The following is a 22,231-nucleotide window of genomic DNA, read 5'->3' on the forward strand; positions in this document are numbered from 1 at the left end:
GATTTAACACCTTCCATTCTGAATGTTGTCAACATCTGACAAGTAAAATGTACAGTACGTGCCAAGGTGTCTGTCCACACCAACTGAAAGATAAAAAACAAACAACGAACAAAAAAAATAATTGTAGGGAAATAAATTGATCCATGATTTTTTTTTTTTTTTAAATCAAGCAGCAATGTAGTGTGTAGTTTCATAGGAAAGGTAGTTTAAATCACTCAGGAACAGTATTCAGGGATATGACTTTTTTTTAAAGTCCCTTCTGGATAGTATATTTTTGAGTATGCACTGAGATACACATTTACTCATTATATTTGATAGTGCAGTACACATGAATGAAAGGACAAAAGGAGAATAATGATGAATCTTGCTCATGTCCAAGATAATCCAATGGACATGCAGCAAAAAAAATATCATGTGGTCCAAGGAACTGTCTAATGAGGTTGGAGATGTATCGTTCTGCTTCACAAAGTGCTGCCAAGAGTCAAAGTGGGAGAAGAGTCTATGAAAGAGGCGAGCCAAGGAACAAATGATTGCACTGGATTATGGTGTGGAGAAGTGTGTGTAGTGTCGTGAAGGAGTCTAAATTATTCATAGGTGTCAATGGTTCTCTGTCTCAGTGTCAGCCCTGTGACTGTCAAGGCTGCAACATATACAGTATAATGTGAAAAATGTTAAGTATGTCTCAGTACTTTCTGAATACACTGCAGCTGTGAAAACATCCTGGATTTTTTTATATCATTCCCAACATTAATTTGTGAAATATGTCATGTAGCGATTCCAACATTTGTACCGTTGACTGGATCACTGTGTGCTTCTGTAGTACACAGAATAACAAATGCTGAAGTAGCTTTTAAAGGGTCATAGATTATTTTGTAACATGTCTCGTTAGCGGTGGCACTATGTTAGAGCATCTGCCGCACAGTTCTGAGGACCGGGATTCAAATCCCAGCCCTGCCTGTGACTACTTTGCATGTTCTCCCCGTGCCTTTGTGGGCTTTCTCTGGGCACTCCGGTGTCCTCCCAAATTCCTAAAACATGCATAGTAGGTTAGCTGAAGACTCAAAAATAGGTGTGAATGTGAGTGCATATGGTGGTTTGTTTCTATGTGCCCTGCGATTGGCTGACAACCAGTTCAGGGTGTACCCCATCTTGGGCCCGAAGATAGCTGGGATAGGTTCCAGCACTGCCACAACCCTTGTTAGGATAAGCGGTTCAGATAATGATTGACGTCTCTGCAGCAAATTACTCAATAGGTTCAACTCTGTGTTCAAGCATTCTCCTAATATGATCACTGTAATGTTTTAACTGACAACAGAACCCTTCAAGCTGCCCTTTGTGCCTCTTTCAGCTCCAACAAGTGAGCCCATCGGACTCTGCGTGGATGACATCAATGACACTTCTATCACACTAAAGTGGCGAGCGCCTGAAAGGATCGGCTCAGCTGACCTGGAGGGCTATGGGGTTGAGTACTGCAAGGAAGGCGGTAAGTGATGGGGCCAAACCACAATATGGTCAAAAATCCCAAAGTAATGTGCTGAGGGTGCTGGATTAAAGAAAAACATGTACAGCTGCTGGTACTTTTTCCATTGGTAGTGCACTGCCCTTTTCTTTTTTACAAAATATTACATCGTTTATTTTCCACAGAATACCTACTCTCATTTAAAGGTCTACTGATATCCCGATATATATTTTAAAATAGATATTGTTGTGAAAACTACATTACATGATATTATTAACTTCAATGTCTATACGCAAAAAAATATATAAAAAAATTAGCGGCAAGTGTGTCATTCATTGGCAAAGTTGCGGAAGTCTCACTCGACATTCCAGTGGCAGCCATATTGCCTGCAACATCATTTACAGATGTCACACTGGGATAGTGGTCACTGAGAAGACACTGTGCGAACTGCAACGGGAGACAAACAACACAGATTTTCGGATTTTTCCGACACAGAAGCTCTTTTCGAAGTAGCGAGCATCTTACAATTGAGTGAAGTGATCGAGCCAATATTACCCTATCGTGTCAAGCCATATTTAGATGATATGCGTAGGACTTTTAACTTACAACAGACTCCCCGACAGATGGACAAGGAACCCGATGAAATATTCAAAAGGACATGCCTACAATTGTTCGATTTCCTAACTCTTTTACAAGCCTTGTGTATGTAGCGTACTCAGGAGGACCCATGCCGGGCGAAATAAGTATGTCAGGGGTGCCCAGACACTGGTGGTCGGCGGGGGGGCTACTGTCTACTCCCCGCCAGCGTTGTGACAACACGCGCCAGACAGCCTCCTGACCCGACCCACCTCCGCATCGGGTGAAATGGCAGAAAACTACGGCGACCGGCGATACGATGAGACTCTTTTGTTACGATCTGAGAGGATTACGTCGTTGAACGGTAACGGAGCTTTTTATTCATCCTGCTGCTAACGAACAAGTAAACAGACAATACCGATATGATGCAGATCTTTTGTTACGTTCTGAGAGGATAACGTCGTCAGATGCAGACGGAGCTTTTTATTATTGCTGCTTTCGGAGAAGTTGTTTGAGTTTGGTGACTACACAGTGAAGATAAAGTGTTTGAACACCCTGCTATATTACAAGTTCTCCCACTTAGAAATCATGGAGGGGTCTGAAATTTCCATCATAGAACAATGTCCACTGTGAGAGAGATAATCTAAAAAGAAAATTCCAGAAATCACAATGTATGATTTTTTTTTATTTGTGTGATGCAGCTGCAAATAAGTATTTGAAAACCAATGTGAATATTTGGTACATTCGTGTTTGTTTGCAATTACAGAGGTCAAACATTTCCTATAGTTGTTCAACAGGTTTGCACACAGTGCAGGAGGGATTTTGGCCCACTCCTCCACACAGATCTTCTCTAGATCAGACAGGTTTCTGGGCTGTCGCTGAGAAACACGGAGTTTCAGCTCCTTCCAAAAATTTTCTATTGGGTTTAGGTCTGGAGACGGGCTATGCCATGCCAAAATCTTGAGATGCTTCTTACGGAGCCACTCCTTGGTTTTCATCAATAATCAATAAATTGATCTGCCAAACTTGATCTGAAGACAAGTTAAATGCACTGGCCTGTCAAGGAATAAACGGTCTATACTCGCATAGTTTTAAAAATGCTGAAAGTTTACTTCAACATAATCGGCGTTCGTGGCAACAAGCTAGCGATACATTGTAACAAACATTCCTGTCGGCAATCGTGACGTATTGTTGTGGAGGGGAGGGGGGCGGGAGCACCACGGGACTGCTGTAAATAGACTTGCTACAACGCGGCTTTAGCTGCATGCTCTCGACGTATTGGCCACACCTGAATCAAGCGACGAGGTGGATGATAGTCGAATGTCTTTTTTTTTTTTTTTAACACCTTCACACTGCCTCGCGATGGACGCAAAGAGAACCCCTGCCTGGTGTAACTGAATTTCCTTTGACATGGCTCATGATGTTGATGACTTTCGACATAAATGCGCTCGCATTACGTGAAGCAGTTCTGAACGTCAGCTTTCGTACATGCTCAGTACGTTTAACTTGCATTTCCTGATTCCGGGTGAATACCAGGTGTTTTCTGAAGCAGCCGTGTTTAGTTAACAATGTTTATGAAATAAACACGTAAATTATTGTCAAGACCACACAAAATATATGCGATGGCTCATCTCTGCCGCGAATGTGGATCGGACGGATGGGTTAGGCCGTGATCACACATCGTCTGAATATGGCTCAAAACGAGTGTAATATTGACCCGAGGGCTCAAAACAATAGTGTAATATTGCCCCAGTAACTTCACTTGGTTGTGTGGTGTTCTCCCTTTCGAAAAGAGCTTCCGTGTCAGAAGGGGCGCGTTTATCTCCCATAGTTAGGGTCCACTGCGTGTTTTCATTGGCGAATGTCCAGGTGACGTCACAGATGGAGGATGCAACAAATATGGTGACCACTTGGATATCGTAGAATGACACTTCTGCAACTTTGCGCATGGATGATGCGCTCTCCGCTCACATTTATTTTTTCGTATCGACATTGAAGTGAATAATGTTATATGTATTTTTCATTACAATATCTATTTTAGAATGTTTATAGGGATGACACTTGGGCTTTAATTGGAAACTCTAAATTGCCCCTAGGTGTGATTGTGAGTGCGGCTGTTTGTCTCTATGTACCCTGCGATTGGCTGGCAACCCGTTCATGGTTTACCCCCCCTCCTGCCCATTGACAGCTGGGATAGGCTCCAGCACTCCCCGCAACTCTCGTGAGGCCAAGTGGTGAAGAAAATGCTTGGGTGGAAGTTTCAGTAGACCTTTAAGCAATCACTTCTCTCCAGGGTCACAGGCATGCTGGAGCCAGTCCCAGCTGACATTGAGCATCATAATTGTTGTTTGTATTTTCTGAGATTCCAAAATCAAATAATACAGGAATATTTATAACAGATTTTATTCTCAACTTTTAATGAGTACAGAACATTTTTTATACAAGTATTGGTGAATCAGGCCCATTGTTTACCCCCAGCTAACATCAGTACCAGAGATAACACAGTCGGCTGAAAAAGTAAAAGTACCTGACAATAAAACTAACAAAAATTAAGGATGAACATGTTTGCACTTTCCTAGTTTTTTTTTTCCATCAGCATTTCCCTAATTCTGTATTCAAACCAGATGTGAAGGGAGACAGAACATGAATTTGATTCATTTACACCACACGTACAGAGAGAGAGAGAGAGAGAGAGAGGAGAGAGAGAGAGAGAGAGAGAGAGAGAGAGAGAAGAGAGAGAGAGAGAGAGAGAGAGAGAGAGAGAGAGAGAGAGAGAGAGAGAGAGAGAGAGAGAGCGCACGAGAATGACTTGTGGAATACTAGGCTAATGCTATTGCTAGCTTGTTTCATGGTAATGTACAACCAACAGTTGTAAAGAACAAAATAAATATATTGTCAGATATCCCAACTTCCTCACTGAGCACTCTTTTTTCATATTGTCCTAGTTTTAGTAGTAGGAGTTATCAAATCTTTATAGGTGCCCACAAAAGCGATAATTATCTTAACCATTGTTCTGGTCAACAACTCCAGGACATTTTGGATATTCTTCAAGTTGACAGGCCGTCACGATGCAGCCTCACATGAATTTGTGGCCCGTGAAAAAAGGCCTCTTGAGTGAAACGGCACAGAAGCAAATTCAAATGATTTTCTTGTGCATTTATATTGACTTTCAAAGTGATGACATTAGGTGAACTGTTAAATTTGTTTGCAGTGTAAATGCACCATTAGAGTAATTTTGGATATAGACCGGGCTTCATTTTTGTATTTTATTTTGAATCTGTTGTGTGTCTCCTGAGCACAGCAGACGAGTGGATACCAGCAATTCAGGGTCTGACCGAGAGGACCACACTGACAATCAAACAGCTCACTACAGGAGACAGGCTGCAGTTTCGTGTACGGGCATTTAACATGGCCGGCCCGAGTGGAGCCGCCACCCTGGCTCAGCCAGTCACTATCAGAGAGATCATGCGTGAGTGTGGACTTACTTGGGTGAATCCTCAGTAGTAAAATCATGGAAAATGTTATGTTCATGTTCCATTCGCGCTTTGTTATTGGTGTGTATTTTTCCCCCGAGTAGAACGACCTAAAATTTGGCTTCCCCGAAATCTCCGCCAGACTCTAATCAAGAAAGTTGGAGACACTGTCAACCTTGTGATTCCATTCCAGGTACAGTAGGCTGGATTCTTGAATAATTTGTTACCTTCTGATAAATATAAGTCTGAGGTTATCTGCTGCTCAATAATCTTAAAAGCAGTAGATGGAAACAGGCATGTTACAGCTCTCATTCAAGTCTGATGCCAGAGCAACTCATTTTATGATTACACAGGGTAAACCCAGGCCCAAAGTTACATGGTATAAAGATGGACAGCCCTTAAACACCACACTCGTCAGTGTGAGAAATAGTGACACAGACACCATTCTGTTCATCCGCAAGTCAGAGATGAAACACTCAGGGCAGTATGATCTCCATGTGCAGATTGAGAATGTAGAAGACAAGGCCAAAGTCATGCTGCAGATTGTTGGTGAGTAGTAAAACTAGACAGAGGAGCAAACTCATATAATGCACATGTACAACTGCTTTTCAGAAGTTATTGGCCACAGTTGGCTTTGTTGTTTGTTGCCAAGTTCACGCTTCTCCTCATCGAGATCCTTCCCAAAAGACCATACTGTGCAGAGTACTACTTGATTCTTAACATGTTTGACATTTTATTGTAGATGTTCCAGGGCCCCCTGAGGCACTGAAGGTTCTGGATGTCTGGGGGTTCAATGTTGCCCTTGACTGGAAACCCCCAAGAGACAATGGAAACTGTGAAATAGTTGGTTATTGTATTCAGAAAGCTGACTTAAAGACCAAGGTTAGTATAGAAGTGAACGGCTTCAGTAATGATGATGCTGAATAAACAGTTTAGATATTGTAACCTCTAGTTTGTCATTTGACTGGACACTGAAGAATACTGGACTCCTTTGTGACACTGGAATCAGGCCATGCTGGCAGAACAAGCTACGATATACAGTAGACCAGAGGCATTATGGGCTATCTTGCAAGTGCTCCCATCTCCCATGTCTGCTACCTGTAGGGATATCCTAATCTGCGAAATAATTAATCTTGAGCTGGCCTGGACTGTCTGTCTGTAAAGCTATTGTTGTTTCATCGATGGGATCAAATTGACTTTACAGCAAGTTAAACCCAAGTTATGACTGATCCGTCAAATGCACAAGCATAAGGTATTTGATCTGAGCAGTATGAAATTGTTAATTGGTTCTTGCTGTACTTGTGATTTTGGTCAAATTAAGCACCAAAGGATAAAGTATGGTCAGATTAAATCAAATACACCATGATTAAACCCGAATTAAAAATTCTATATTCATATTTTGCCATTGGGTGTACACTTTTAATAACACAGAGGGCTCTATTTTAGTGAACTGTGTTAACCAGCTCTGTGCTAGACGCAGGTTACACTGGTGCTGGTAATTTCATAGACAAGCGCAGGCCGGCGGATCAGAGAGTGGGCAGGCTGCGCCACTATGCGAGTTAACACCTAACTTCAATCACCACCAATCCAAGCAGCTCCTCTCATTCCCTTTAAATGTGCCACAACTGATAGTCATAGCGGCAAGAATGCACCACTGTTTGTGCGGAAGAGGACAGTGCGTAATTGCAGCTCTGTGTGTGAGTAGAGCATTGTCACGGCTCCAGCCATAATGTGGCAACAGATAGAGTAAGCAGATACCTTTATGAAATAGAGAATGAGCTGGTGCTAACTCCTTGCAGGTGGAACAGTGGACAATTGGGTAGCATATTGTGTCATATCCCCAAAACATGGATGGCAGATTAATTGAAGATGGTAAATTGCCTGTGAGTGTATGAATGGTTGTTTGTTGATGTGCCCTGGGATTGGCAGGCAACCAATTTGGGGTGCACCCAACCTTATGCCCAAAGATAGCTGGAAGAGGCTCCACATCACCCAAGAACATAGTGACGATAAGCGTTTCGGTGAATGGACACATATACTATATGAATGTGCAGTGAAACTTGCATAAAAATCAGGATCTGCCTGCATGTTTTAACACTCTCCAGGAAATGTTTGTATTTTAATATTTTTATCTTTTCTATTTTTAACAATTTTTAAGGAATGGTTTACAGTCTTCGATCAGTACCGCAGAACCAACTGTGTTGTGTCCGACCTAATCATGGGTAATGAATATGTGTTTCGAGTCTTTGCCATTAACCTGGTGGGTCCCAGCCCAGAACCCTGCAACACAGAAAACAGCATCTACATTCAGAAACCTGGTAGGTGGGACACAATAAAAATAAAAATGAAAAACACAAAAGGACACTGAGAAATTGCCTTGATGGAACGTAGTCATCACTAATGTCAGAATGTACCAAAATGCAATCTTTTCAACTAACTTCATACATCTGCAGGAATGGACTGGAAGCCTGCCACCTACAAGGAGCTTGACTTCTCACAGGCTCCTAAATTCACACATCCATTAGTCAACCGTTCAGTCATAGCGGGGTACAATGCTATGCTCAGCTGTTCCGTCAGCGGCACACCCAAGGTCAGTGAGTTTATTGGATCGCCATGAGGTGATTTACAGGTTCAGTCCTAAACGAGACATTTGTTTAACATGCTAATTTATCATGGTCATAGCAGTAATATGTTGTTAGCACTAAAGGTGGAAAAACAAAAAACTTTTACTTGCATGCTATTTTATTGGCTCAAAACAGAAACAGAAAACATCCTACAATCTATCAGAATTAGTAATCATGCATAGACTAAATAAATACAGTATATCAATGAAATGTGCACCATGTAACTGAAAATTAATATAAGATTGCATTTACACAGAAACATACTGTACCTGAGTCACTGGGTAGTGGAACACTGGCCTGACTTTGGTGCAGGCACCCTGGGTTCAGTTCCCAATCAGTTAAATTGTGAATGGTTGTCTGTGTCTGTATGTGCCCTACGACTGACTCCCCACCATTTCAGGGAATAGTCCACTTTTCACCCAAAATCAGCTGGGATAGGCTCGAGTGCCGTGTGACCCTAACCAGGATAAGCAATTGTCGAAAATGAATGGATGCCATACTGTATTTTGAAGTTGGAGTACTTTACGATTACATTCTCTAATCTAATATTCACATTTATTTATTTAACCATGTTGATCTCATTGGGATTAAACAGCAGGCTAAAACAGGTAACAGCAAAAAACAAAGTTACAGTCATACAGTACAAGGAAAGGTACAGTACAAATTAAGAAAACATTTTTGATTCAACCATCTAATACCTACAAATCCATTGTTTCAAATACCTGAGCTAAAAGAGCCAGCTGAACCAAACAGTGATCCAGAAGACACAAAATGCTTATTAAAACAATTCATTAACTCCATTTTAGTTTGAATAGGCACAGAATTATTCAGTACAAAAGATTAGTAGACAGTAGACAGACAGTAATTGCTTAAGGAAAACCATTTTATAACTGGCAAACCTCGAGTATTTAAAAAAAATAATTAAAAAATGCAGGAACAAAGAAGTAATGGTCACATTTCTCTCATATGTTTCTCAGAGCTCTAAAAGCAGTCCAATCAATACAAGATCCTGTTTTCCCCCACCTTAACCCAGGCAAGGTTTCATCCATAAATGGTTTGAGTTTTTGAATAAACCAAGAGTTATCACACCCTGTACTCTGAATCTACTGAAAGGTGTGTCTATTTAAAATGTGCATAAAACTGTCATTTAAAACGTCCAAGCTATCTTAGCATCAGGGATCTGAAACATTCAACTTCAGTTTAAGTAAAACATCCATCCATTTTCTGAGGTGCTTATCCTCACAAGGGTTGCGGGAGTGCTTGAGCTTATCCTAGCTATCTTTGGGCAGAGGGTGGGGTACACCTTGAACTGGTGGCCAGCTAATCGCATTGCATATAGAAAAGAACCATTTGCACCCACAATCACACCTAATGGCAATTTAGGGTTTAGAAACAAAATGATTACCGTAAATCTTTGTTCTTTAAAATGTTTAAGATCCCGCTTTAAGATTACATGTGGTTTTGTTTTAGGGATTTTAGTGTTTTGGGTTGCAGCAACAACACATTGATGGCTCAAGTCATTGAAAAAAAACAAAACAAAACACCAAGCACCTAAAATTTATGTGGAACATTCGTCAAGATCAAATCAATAAAAGCCGCTCTCTCAGGACTTTTACGATTTGGGCGAGTTGGTGAATTAATCGAGTGGGTGAGGCTGACCATTACAAAAAGATCTAAACTCATGAGATACTGGCTAATTTAGTCCAGATAAAACACACCAGTGTTCAGGGTTGCACATTTCCTGATATCAGCAAAAGTAAATCAATCAACAATTCTACTTTCACATTACATTTGGAGCAATTCAACTCTTCACATTTCGATTCTGACTGCAACTATTACATGCAAAAAAAAAAAAAAAAAAAGTCATTTAAAACCAAAAGACTTGGATGGCAGCGTAAGTCTATTTGAGATTTCCATAATCACTAAGACCGGTGTCACCTGATGTGGGGCATTGAATTATTACCATAGCGCTTGTGCCTCCATCCTCATCTATCCTTCCATCCTCCTTTTCCCCACATTATACATACTATAGTATAGATATAGAATATACACGAAAATATATCCTAGAATTTCTGTAACATACAGCAAAACATGTTAAAGAAGTTGATCTGCAGTAATTACTATTAACGTTTTAAGTCTCAAACTTGTTACGTCGTGTTGTACTGATACACTCGACCACATTGCTCACTATCTAACTAAAATAGAAAACTAAAATTTAAAACTCAGAAATGTTAATTTCCAATTTCAACTGATATTAGTAGAACAGGATATAAAACTGTATGTAAAAATGTTCATCAATAATCAATAAATTGATCTGCCAAACTTGATCTGAAGACAAGTTAAATGCACTGGCCTGTCAAGGAATAAACGGTCTATACTCGCAATGTTTTGAAAATGCTGAAAGTTTACTTCAACATAATTGGCGTTCGTGGCAACAAGCTTGGGGGGGCAAATCACGCACCACGGGACTGCTGTAAATCGGCTTCCTAGAACGCAGCTTTATCTGCATGCGCTCGACGTATTGGCCACACCTGAATCAAGCGACGAGGTGGATGAGTCTTTTTTTTACGCCGTCACACTGCCTCGCAATGGACGCAAAGAAGCACTCTTGCCTCGTGTAACTGAATTTCCTTTGACATTGTTCATGATGTTGATGACGGTCGACATAAATGCGCTCGCATTACGTGAAGCAGTTCTGAACGTCAGCTTTCGTATATGCTCAGTACGTTTAACTTGCATTTCGTGTTTCCGGGTGAATACCGGTTGTTTTTTGAAGCAGCCGTGTTTAGTTAACAACGCTTATGAAATAAACACGTAAATTAATGTCAAGACCACACAAAATAAGCGATGTCTTGAGAGAATGTGAGGGGAAGGGCGTTAATGTTACTCGTGTTAGTGCCTCAACATAGTGAAAGGAAAACAACGAACTCAAACGGATGTTCGTTCAATGTTGTCAACTAATATCCGAATTAATTTTAGGCATTTCTTCCTCAATTTTACGGAGGAATTGTCATGAAAACTTGAAAATCCAGAATTCTGGGAAAATCCGGAGGACTTTCATCACTGCTTTATTTACACAAAATACAGAACATCACACATTTACCTTCATTATCTTTTATGGTCACTGAGCAGAATTACATTGCATGGCAGGTGCATGAAAGTGAGCAATGTGACACCAAATTAGTCAACCAAAAAAAAACCAAAAAAAAAAAAAAAAAACGTAATGATTGTAGTAGAAATATCTTCTCACATATTTTGTTGTTGTTAGCCTAAAGTGACCTGGTACAAAAACAAGATGGACATCACAAACGAAGCCAAATACAGGATGGTCAGTAAGCACGGTGTTCTGACTTTGGAGATCCGAAAACCATGTCCATTTGATGGCGGTGTGTACATGTGCAAAGCAGTTAATAAAAGTGGGGAAGACCTTGTGGAGTGTAAACTGGAGGTTCGCCGTAAGTATCAGGCAGAATACCTTGACTATAATGTATACCCTTTTAAATTGTTTGTCTTATTTAAAACGTGTGTGTGTGTGGCCACCAGTTTAACACAAATCAAATAAGCGGTCTATACACTCGCAATTCAGAGGCTTAAAGTAAGGACGCGCTCTCTTAGTTTGTGGGTACAAGATCCCGAATGTGGATAGCATGAGCGGAGTTCAGAAAATGATGCTCACTGATTGGTCAAAAGGGAGCTGTCAATCATTCTCACAGATCCATTTATTGGACACTCCAAATTGCCTCTAGGTGTGATTGTGAGTGTGACTGTTGTCTGTCTCCATGTGCCCTGCGATTGGATGGCACCCAGTTCAGGGTATACCCTGCCTCCTGCCCGTTGATGTCTGGGATAGGCTCCAGCATTCCCGCAACCCTTGTGAGCATAAGCAGCTAAGAAAATGGATAGATACGAACATGCACTTTAAAAACACAAACACAATTTCTCTCTTTGATAGAGGTAAAATAAATGCAACATTCCCATGTGTGATTAATAACATGAGGTAACTCCTGCCACTTCAGTTTTATTTAACACCCAGCTTGGTGCAGACCAATCAACTAAATTGGCAGACATGTTCAGGGAGAGGTGGCGCGGTGCACAACTGCAAGGACTGCCTTACAATTCTGAGGATCTGGGATCAATTCCTGTCTTGCCTGTGTAGTGTGCATGCTCTCCCTGGGCTCGTGTTTTTTTTTCCCCCCGTGGTAGTCAGTTTTCCTCCCTCATGCCAAATACATGTGGTAGGTTAGCTGAAGACTCAAATTACCTGTCGGTGTGTATTGTGAGTGTGAATGGTCGTTTGCTTATATGGGCCTTGGGATTGGCCAGTGAACAGTCCAGGATGTACCTAACCTCTCGGCCAGAGTCAGCTGGGATAGGTTCTAGCACACCCGCAATAAGTGAGGATGAGTGGTACAGAAAATGAATGACTGAATGTTCCTGCTGTTTACTGCCACCTATCACTTGTAAGGGTATTCGTCTGACTCTTCTTCCTCTTATTGAGTGATAACTACTACCTCACAGAGGTTAACTTTGTTTTTCTTTCTTAAAGAATCTAGGTGTTAATGTTTGTATCCACAAATAGCTACAGACAGATATCAGGTTACCATCTCAGAAAAGTGAGCTGTACAGTGTTAATAGCTTTGTATTTTTTTAAATATTTTTCTTACAGCTCAAATTACAAAAGAAGAAAAGAAGTAATCTGGGAGGGACCAATTTTTGCAAAACGTCTCTCACTGAGTGTTCACTTTTTTGTTGTCATGAGGAGCTTTCTACTTGCAATCCAGTTTCCTCTGCAATTATCTCACACCTGGTCATGCATCATGTATCCAAACGATGTATTTATGTCAACCTTTATAGCAATAAAAACATTACATTAACGAGCTGTGTCTTCTTGCTATTTGTTATTTATGAAAAATGCAAGGTGTGCTTCTAATTCTAAGACATGCACAGGAAAGGATATTTGAGTCTACGGTTCAATTTTTATTGCAGCAGAGCCTCACTAAAGGAAATGCATCACATGTGTGCACCAGTGCGGATTTGAAATAACTGACATAATAATCGCAGCACATACAAGTGAATCGTAAACAGGGCGGTTTGTGTCTAGTAGTGAATTGTTACGTTGTCATAATTATTCTAACAACACATTCAAACGTTTTTTTTTCTAGTAAATAAGTGATCCAAGGAAAAAGGGAAAAGGCAAATGTAGTTGATTGTAGCAATGTGACTTTTGGTTTCGGCTACTTCAAGCATTTTGGAGCTGCGTTGCCTGATTGGTCAAAGATAGCAGCTTGTATTGGAGAATTACAGTTTTGGCCCACTAATACCACTAATCCATCAATCATGAACTTATGACTACTGTATGTGCAGTTAACTGGGTATTGCCCAACTGATTAAAGGATTGCTTGTATAGTTTCTTTAAATTATGTGCAGCAAATTTTTATATGGGTTTCATAGTGACTTAACTCCGTGCAAGTTCTTTCCAAAATAATGCCCCAAAGATGAACATTTCTGAGCAGACAGGACCAGTGAAGACTAGACACCATCGGCGAACAAACTGTACCCTGTTTGAAACACCCATGAATTGAATAAACACAAATTCTACAATTTCATGATCTGAAGAATCTAACTTGATGATAAAAATGTTATGCCATGCATGGATACTCAAGTTGTTGTTACGCAGTCTCAGTAACAAATTGACTTTAGGGGAGCAGGGCCATGGTTGTAATCTGTGATGAGCACAGAAGTCCATTCACCGAACATCAATCGGGTTTTGATCGGGGCAGCCGTTCTTCCCATTAATGCCCTTTCAGGTCTCACTGTCATTCCCCACATGGGCTTTGAAGTCCCCCAGCAGAATGATAGAGTCCCCAACAGGACCACCCACCGCACTCCCTCTAAGAGCTCCAAAAAGGGTGGGTACTCTGAACTATTATTTGGTGCATAGGCACAAACAACAGTCAGGACACATCCCCACACCCAAAGGCAGAGGGAGCGTACCCTCTCATCAACCGAGGTGAACCCCAACGTACAGGCGCCGAGCCGGGGACTAAGGTATACCCACATCTACTCAGCGCCTCTCACCCTGGGCAAATCCAGAGTGGAAGAAAGTCCAACCCCTCTCAAGAGGACTAGTACCAGAGCCCAAGCAGTGTGAAGAGGTGAGTCCAACTAGATCGAGTTGGAATTTCTCAACCTCACCCACCAACTCGGGCTCCTTCCCTGATAGAGAGGTGACAATCAATGTCCCTAAGCTAGTTTCTGTAGGTGGGGATCGGACGATCTAAGTCCCCGCCTTTGTCTACTGCCCACCTCACATTGCACCCGACCCCTATAGGCCCTCTCACGGGTTGTGAGCCCATGGAAAAGGGGACTCATGTTAGCCTTTCGGGCTGTGCCCAACCAAGCACCATGGGTGCAGGCCCAGCCACTAGGGGCTCGTCTTCGAGCCCCACCTCCAGGCCTGGCTTCAGAGGGGGGCTCCAGTGACCCACATCCGGGCAAGGAAACCTGAATCCATTATTTGCACTCATCATAGGGATTTATGGAGTCGTACTTTGTCTGGTCCCTCACCTAGAACATTTTGCTATGTGTGAGCCTACCAGGGACGTGAAGCCTCAGACACCTCAGCTCCTAGGATCATCGGGACACAGAAAGCCCTCCACCACGATAAGGTGACAGCTTGAGGATGACGAACCCAAATAGCAAAGGAGGAGCCAGGCAACAGGGACATGAGGCAGGCGCTGGTCGAGCATTGCTGCCGGAGCAGGAGCTAGAGGTGGCGGCTGCTGGTCGAGCCCTGCTGCAGGAGCGAGAGGAGGTGGCTGCAAGTGAAGAGCCACCGCAATAGTGAAAGATGGCGGTCATTGGTCAAGTGGCGCCGCTGGGGTAGGTGGCGGCCGCAGGTGAAGCACCGCTGGAACAGGAGTGAGTGATGGCCACTGCCTATCATGGGTTGCCTGAACAGGAGAAAGAGGTGACCTCCGACTCTCGCAGCTGGTGGAGAGTGCACCCAGGATCTGTAGTTGCCTCCTCAGATTGCCGCGATTGAGGCTTGATAAGAATGGATATGAGAGGGGAAGAGTGCACAGGGACTTGGGAAGGTGAACTAAGAAACACGAGTGTTACGGAACAAGGTGACTCAGGGGCTGGTTTAGACGTGGAAGTAGGTGAGGAAACTGAAGAAAAATTAAGTGACTTTGGTGGAATCAAATGGGAGGACAAAAACTGACCTCTACTTGGGTGCCTCCACTGGGCAAACAGCTGCCCCGTAAAAGGACAGCTGTAAAACACGGGCTAAGACTCAGAAGGGGAAATGTGACAAAACTGGGTTAGGGGTTAGTTAGTTAGTTGTAATACAAGGGAAGGAAAGAGGAAAAAAAAGTCTGCCTCAGAGTCATACAGGCGGTCAAATAAATCAATGGCATCTTCATAATCAGAAAAATCAGCAAAGAAAAAGGTGGAGTTGAATAACTACAAAAGGTGGGGGACGCAGATGAAAAAGACAGAATGGAATGGCATGGTTTACTCAAGGAGGGCAGCCTCAAACCGTTGGGAAGGAGACTGGCGGCGTGAGAGGAGACGCTAGTCCTCTCCGCGGGGTCCTGTCTTGGTCTGTCCATTCTGTCACAGTCAAGGCTAGGAAGACAAGGGAAGGCGTGGAGGACCCAGGGAAGCAGGGACGCAAGGCAGGAATCTCAAAAATATATTTCATTTTCAAGAAAACACAACTCAACACAGTAACAACAAAATACTCAAAGTATATCTTAAATAAACCTAAACTAGAAACTCGACAGGATATGGCACAGAGGTATAATGGCAGGGGCACAGACAGACATGACTTCAACATGCAACACGCAATGGACCGAAAGAAGAACTGAAAGAAATCAGGGCGTTAAACACACAGAGATTGGTGAGACAATGAGAAACACTTGGACAAGACACAAGGGACTGGATGGAACTGATAGGCCAAAACAAGGGAAGAGGGTAAACATGAACAGTTGGACAAAACTAACAAGATGAGCATTCCAGTCATGGAACACAGCAAACAAACAAAACCAACCCTAATCAAAACGGAGAATATAACATTATGGCCTGCAAAATCTGGGCTGGGTTGGCTGATTTCTTCACAGTATTTAAATTTTTTTAATTTCTGGTTTTGTGGGTTTAATGAGTTGGAAGACCAGCTTGTACAATACTAAAAATACTTTACATTGCTTAAACTGTGTGCTCTGAATCGATAATGTATGAAAGTTTAAACTTCCATATTAAAAAAATTTTAAAGGGTCTGTAGTGCACTAGTAATGTGTTCATACACTTAATGCAGCAATATTAAAATACTTGTGAACAGTCACGATTGTCCTGGTGTTTAAGGTACAATAGCCAATGTTAATGAAAATATGGTTGTTTGACCAGTTTTATTCACATTTTTTTACATGAGCAAATAAAACAATACAGTTTGGGAAGATCTCATGAAAAGGACAAGCAACAAAGAATTAACTTTCCATCTATTATTTCTCCACATTTATCTATAAAACCTCTTGTTTTATGTAGTTTGTTTAAAAAAAAAAAAAAAAATCACAGTATACAGTATAGATCCCTCCCACAAAAAAGGTCAACATAAGCCAGGGATGCCAACAAAAGGAAAAGGAAAAAAAATCATTTCTAAAGTATTGCTGCTAATTACAACCAAGGAGGTAGCTTTCTAGAGTAGCATCCCTGTCTTAATAAATTTGTTCAAATAATTTATAGTTGCAAAAATAGAAATTAACACCTAGATTTTTTTATTTTTTTCAATAAACATCGACCTTAATAAATTTTCATCAGCTGGGATAGATGTTGAACAATCAAGACATTTTGGCAAGTGCGGCAGATAATCAATGACAATGTTGACATGAGTACCAAACAATCCAAAAACATTCACGGATACATCTGATGGTGGAGACAAAGTTCCTTTGGATACATTCCTGAGCACTTGCAGATAGATGCTGTGAGGGTGAATCCTAAAGTCAGATTTGAAGATACTTGGAAATGAGATTAATATGAAAAACACTCGACCAATGCTCTTCACACCACTTACACAGCAACACATGAGACAGACTGGAAACAGGAGCAGATATCCAGCAGTACAGTATTATCATGTTGCTGTTGTACAGTGGAGTATATTTGAAAAGCCTTGTTTGGCATATCCTTGTCAATTTTGAACTACGTCCACCCTCAAATAAATATATAATTAACGTGTTCTGAACAGTAATTAAAGCTCAATTAAGTCATTATCTAATTATATGCACTTCTGAGTGACAGACACATTTAAACGGATTGGTGGCAATTTGTGCAAAGCAATTACATTTTGGTTTACTAAAATGGTATTTTAAGTCTCAACCGAGTTCAAAATAAAGTGTGATCATACACGTTCACATTGCACGGCAAAGCAATGAATGATCCGGTATTACAATGACGTGAAAAAATAAAATAAAATAAAATTAAAATCACCACTTGAGTGGTGTTTGTCCGACCAAAATCAACAGAATGACAACAAGGTGTTTTTATCAAGAACATAACATTTGGAACTGTCAGATGAGCAAAAATGACCGATAATTTTACATGTACACTGGAACCTCTAAAAAAAGAGACCCTAATATAACAGATATCGGACACAATGAACCAGAAGAACTAATCAATGTCAAAAAAGGTTTCATTTCTCACTTAAACTTAAATAAAGTCTTTTCATTCCAGAATTGGCCGCTACTGTTTACTGGCGCTGGGACGTAATGCAAGCAGAAAACAGGACTGATGAATTTCCGGGTCACACATACAATAAGGCTGGATCAGGAGTCGGCAACCTTTTACACTCAGAGACTTTTCCAGTCGGTTTCCATGGAAAAGACAACACTTCTTCTTTTCCTTTCGGCTTGTCCCGATTAGGGGTCGCCACAGCGTGTCATCTTTTCTATCTAAGCCGATCTCGTGCATCCTCCTCTCTAACACCCACTGTCCTCATGTCCTCCCTCACAGCATCCATCTATCTTTCTTTTTTCTTCTTACTATTTGACATCCGAAATGAAGATGTTTATATATATATATATATATATATATATATATATATATATATATATACACACACATACATATATATATTATAGACACTCATAAAATAGTGTGTTGCTTATGAAATCAATGCAATCCATCCATGTTTAAGAAAATTCAATTTTATCCATTAAAAGAACATATTTTGAATTCTTAAAAAAATAGAATAAAAATCGCAGGGTGAAGGACTTGAAAAGCTGAACTTAAATTGTCGATCTAGCAAACAATGAGTGTACTCCTTTAAGAGCGTGGGGGGGGGGGGGGGTCAGAGTATGGTTGACAAGGGGGAGAGTGAGTGTAACCAGCAGCTTATTGTTGTTGGAGAGTGTGCTGCAGGAGTGTTAATTAAAAAAAAGCAACTAAAAAACCCAGCGCTGACTCATTTGCCTGTTGCCATGGGTATTACAATATAATGGAAAAAAAGAGCACTATCTCACTGAAAAATGAAAAGAAAAAAAACAATGTATATATATATATATATATATATATATATATATACACACACACACACACACACACACACACACACACACACAGTTAAGGAAATTATTTATATTATAATTATAATATTTATTTTCATTGTTTAGTGAAATGGTCTTTTTACCATTGTATATTTAAACTGACGTTAAGGTTCCGCTACAAGCTCCGAGGATGATGGCTCGCGACACTTTTGTGTGGTAGATCAATAATTTAAGTCTAGCTTTTTAAGTCATTTGAAAGAGACCAACTCTGTGAGTTTTTGTTGTTAAGAGTTCAAAATGAGTTAATCTAATTCATAAAATTTTCTGAAACATGGATGCTCAACACTATTTTACAATTGTAAAGATATTTTATATGTATAAAAAGAGAGCGAGAGTTAGAGAGAGAGAGAGAGAGAGAGAGAGAGAGCGAGAGAGAGAGAGAGAGAGAGAAACTGGTTAGAGCAGGGGTGCTCAATGCGTCGATGGCGAGGCAGTCTTGGTCGATCGCGGGACGGCGTGCCAAAAAAAAAAAAAAGACGTCAGGCAATGTTGCCTCCAAACTGCACGCGTGCGCAATTGTGCACTACTGAGTCTCTTCGCAGATATTCTGCATTGCACGCAATAAAAAATAAATAAAGAAAATGATCCAATGTAAATTGAAAGTATAACAGCTATTCAGTTTGTGGCACTTTGCAATGTGATTCAATGAGTGAGGGATGACTAGTTGCGCCATCCAATGGTACAATTCACATACTTACTGTATATGAAAAGAAGCCACTGGTTTCTTTTAGGCAGCACAGATTCCTATTCTCATTCTTTCGGGGGTGTATGGACAGAAAAAATATGTAGAGGCTAACATTTTCATTTCAGATATGGAAAAAGTGTTAGTGGCTCCCAGTGTTGTTTTTTCCGTGGAAACCGAGTCGGAATGGCTCTTTCAGTGTTAAATGTTACCAACCCCTGGCCTATGACATCTAATCTTACCTGATTTTAGAACTAGAAAGCACACTAATTTCTAGTGGCTCATGAAAGCGACCCACCTGACTTGACAGTAGTCATTACAAGAACCACATGGGGGTGGATGGTTTGGTCAAAATGCAAACTTTTCAAAATTTTGTTTCCAAGAACTTTGTACTATACGGGGTGTTTTAGGACATGAAAAAAGTACAAAACAATAACTTTGTTCTGTACAGTAATCGTGGTGCACCCAAAAAGGGCTTCAATATAAAAGACAATTGACAAGAACAGATGACCCCATCCCCCACCCGTCCCTATTAGTCCAATACATCAAGGTTCCACTGTAACAGTTTATGTATTTTAAAAATACATCTGCAATAGCCAACAAAGCCTGGTTATTAGTCACTGAACAAGGTTACCTTTTAAAACAAATGACACTACCTCCATTCAAACATTGCTGCGGCTCAAACAATAAATAGTTCTGACCAGCATTCAAAATAAGCAAGCGGAGCTGTTGCTCTAAACAGTGATATCTGTTACTTGGATCACATTCTTAGTCTTGGTGACTTAACTTAATACAAGCACGTGCTAAGTAGAAACTGACAACCTCTCATCACATTAACACACTGTTCCATCACAGTCACAGGCAGGTAGCACATTATTCACCTTTGAGGTGAAGACCAACAAACTCATACATTACAAACTCTACAATTGTTTGCTACATTGATGTAAAAAAATAAAAAGATAGTATAAAATGACCACTTGCTGCAGAGGCGCTTTAACATTTGACATGGCTTACAATGATTCCAACTACATTGAAAAAGCTCATGATCGCACATAGCGAAATTACAAGTTACTGAGGCTTTTCGAAGGCAAGAAGGAGGCACAGGTGGCGAGATACCTTCTGCAATGTCTATCAGCCATCTTTTGACAGAATCTTCTACTCCACAGTTACTTAATTAAAAGTTCCCTTTAAATGATTGCCTGCCTCTGTGTACACAGTGAAAAACAAACATACAGTAAGTGCTTGCTGCAATCTTTCACCAAAGGTAAATAGTCCCCGTGTGAACACATTACGTAGATCTTTGCACACATATAATGGAGTGCCAAGGCGGCTTTAGTCTTTGACTCGAGGTATGCTGTATGAGTAGTGTACTAAAGGGAGGCCTCTGCTCTGACAGAAGCAGGCTCTGCCGCATGCCTGAACTTGGTCTGAGCTGTCAGATACAAACGAGTCCTCCTCGTCAACGTACACTGACTGAGCGGACGGTGTACCGCTGTCGGGCCAGGATCCCTCAGCGTGCTGGCACGTGGCCACTCCTGTCAAAAGTGTGGGACAGCTGTGAGACTTCACCAGGTGTTTACACACTGTGGAGGAAGAGGGGGAAGAGCAGGTCTTCACATGCAGTCTGCCCTCACACTCTTCACACACAACCATCTCTCCACAGAGTTGAGAATAAACTCCGCATTCAAAGTTTAATTGAGAGGATGAGCCGCCACCCGTGAGCTCAGAGCCACCTCCAACAATTTCGTGACTTCTGCCTCCAGTTTGCTTTTTCTCCCGGCTTAAACGACCGCAGCTGCGTAACCTAAGCCAGTCTTCCTTGAAAGCTGGGCTGAAGAAAACATAGAGAACTGGGTTGAGGCACGCGGGCAGGGGGAAGAAAATGAGAGTGACGGACTTGGCAATCTCTGGCCCTCCGGCAGTTGATCCTATTAAGTGGGGGGCGAAGGAGAAAGCTGCCACAGGGCAAAAGAAGATGCAGTTTGTGAAGATGAGCCAAGCAACATGGCGTAGGGCACCAGTCTGCTCTGGGTCAACTAGGTCCACCCTCCCAAGTTTGCAGTACAGCTGAGTGTATATGGCTGCCGTGAACAGGTAAGCCAATGCATTCAGCAGCACCAGAACAACCGTGACACTCAGGGCTGGATTCTCGGCCCCAGCAAAGGGCAGGCAGAGAGGAGAGGCAGATTGGTCGCTAAATGTCAATAGAGGCAGACAGGCTGCACCGGCAGCAAATAGCCCCAAAAGCCCCGCAGCCAGGCTGAAGCGGTGATCTCGTCTCCAGCATCCTCTGCGACCGAGGCTGCTCCTCCTGGGTGACATCACTTTGCAGAGAATATCCCGCACAGCCACGCTGCGCTCTACTGCTGCGAGTAGGAGCAACAAAACTGCCCACTCTGATGAGAACACTGCAAGAGAGCCTGTGAATTTGCAGCCAGCTCCCATTTCCCACCACACCCCGAACTCCCCGAAAGATCCCCAAGAAGCAAAGTCCAACACAGTCAACACACCCACATAGATGCCAGTAAGCAGGTTTGCCAAGGCGAGAAGCCCCATCAACGACCTGGGTGGAGGGATGGGTAGTGTCCAGAATTGGGAGTGGCCGAAGGTGCAGTGTGATGATGAGAAGGTGGCAACCAGCACTAGGCTGTTAAAAACCAGGGACACTAAACAGATAAACCAAACTGTCAGGCGAATCATCCAGTTGCCTAAAAGATGTTCACAAGGCTTGAAAGCTCCTTAACATGGAAAGAGAAAACAAAAGTAAAATAAAACAGCAGGTAAATATATGTACATATAGAAGGAAAATGTGATAT

At 41.7% G+C, this 22,231-nt stretch overlaps 2 protein-coding genes across 4 annotated transcripts in view; one reads left to right on the forward strand and one right to left on the reverse strand.

The window, feature by feature from the left end:
- The window catches only part of mybpc3 (myosin binding protein C3), a 46,505-nt gene extending 33,560 nt beyond the window's left edge, over positions 1–12,945 (forward strand). Inside the window, exons 22-30 of the mRNA XM_061815507.1 lie at positions 1,349–1,483; positions 5,337–5,504; positions 5,613–5,701; positions 5,862–6,057; positions 6,251–6,390; positions 7,667–7,826; positions 7,962–8,098; positions 11,401–11,587; positions 12,799–12,945. Of these exons, the coding sequence (XP_061671491.1) occupies positions 1,349–1,483; positions 5,337–5,504; positions 5,613–5,701; positions 5,862–6,057; positions 6,251–6,390; positions 7,667–7,826; positions 7,962–8,098; positions 11,401–11,587; positions 12,799–12,827 (1,241 nt within the window). The 3' untranslated portion in view covers positions 12,828–12,945. The remainder of the gene's footprint in view (positions 1–1,348; positions 1,484–5,336; positions 5,505–5,612; positions 5,702–5,861; positions 6,058–6,250; positions 6,391–7,666; positions 7,827–7,961; positions 8,099–11,400; positions 11,588–12,798) is intronic.
- Positions 12,946–16,446: 3,501 nt separating this feature from the next.
- Positions 16,447–22,231, reverse strand: part of lgr4 (leucine-rich repeat containing G protein-coupled receptor 4) — a 72,710-nt gene continuing 66,925 nt past the window's right edge. For 2 of the 3 annotated variants that reach the window (XM_061815510.1, XM_061815508.1), the window contains one exon: positions 16,448–22,153. In XM_061815510.1, the coding sequence (XP_061671494.1) occupies positions 20,748–22,153 (1,406 nt within the window). In that variant the 3' untranslated portion in view covers positions 16,448–20,747. Of the gene's footprint in view, positions 22,154–22,231 lie in introns of all 3 variants that reach the window. The other variant, XM_061815509.1, reaches the window with a different exon arrangement.

The sequence above is a fragment of the Syngnathoides biaculeatus genome, chromosome 3, assembly GCF_019802595.1.
Source record: "Syngnathoides biaculeatus isolate LvHL_M chromosome 3, ASM1980259v1, whole genome shotgun sequence".
Lineage (NCBI taxonomy): Eukaryota > Metazoa > Chordata > Actinopteri > Syngnathiformes > Syngnathidae > Syngnathoides > Syngnathoides biaculeatus.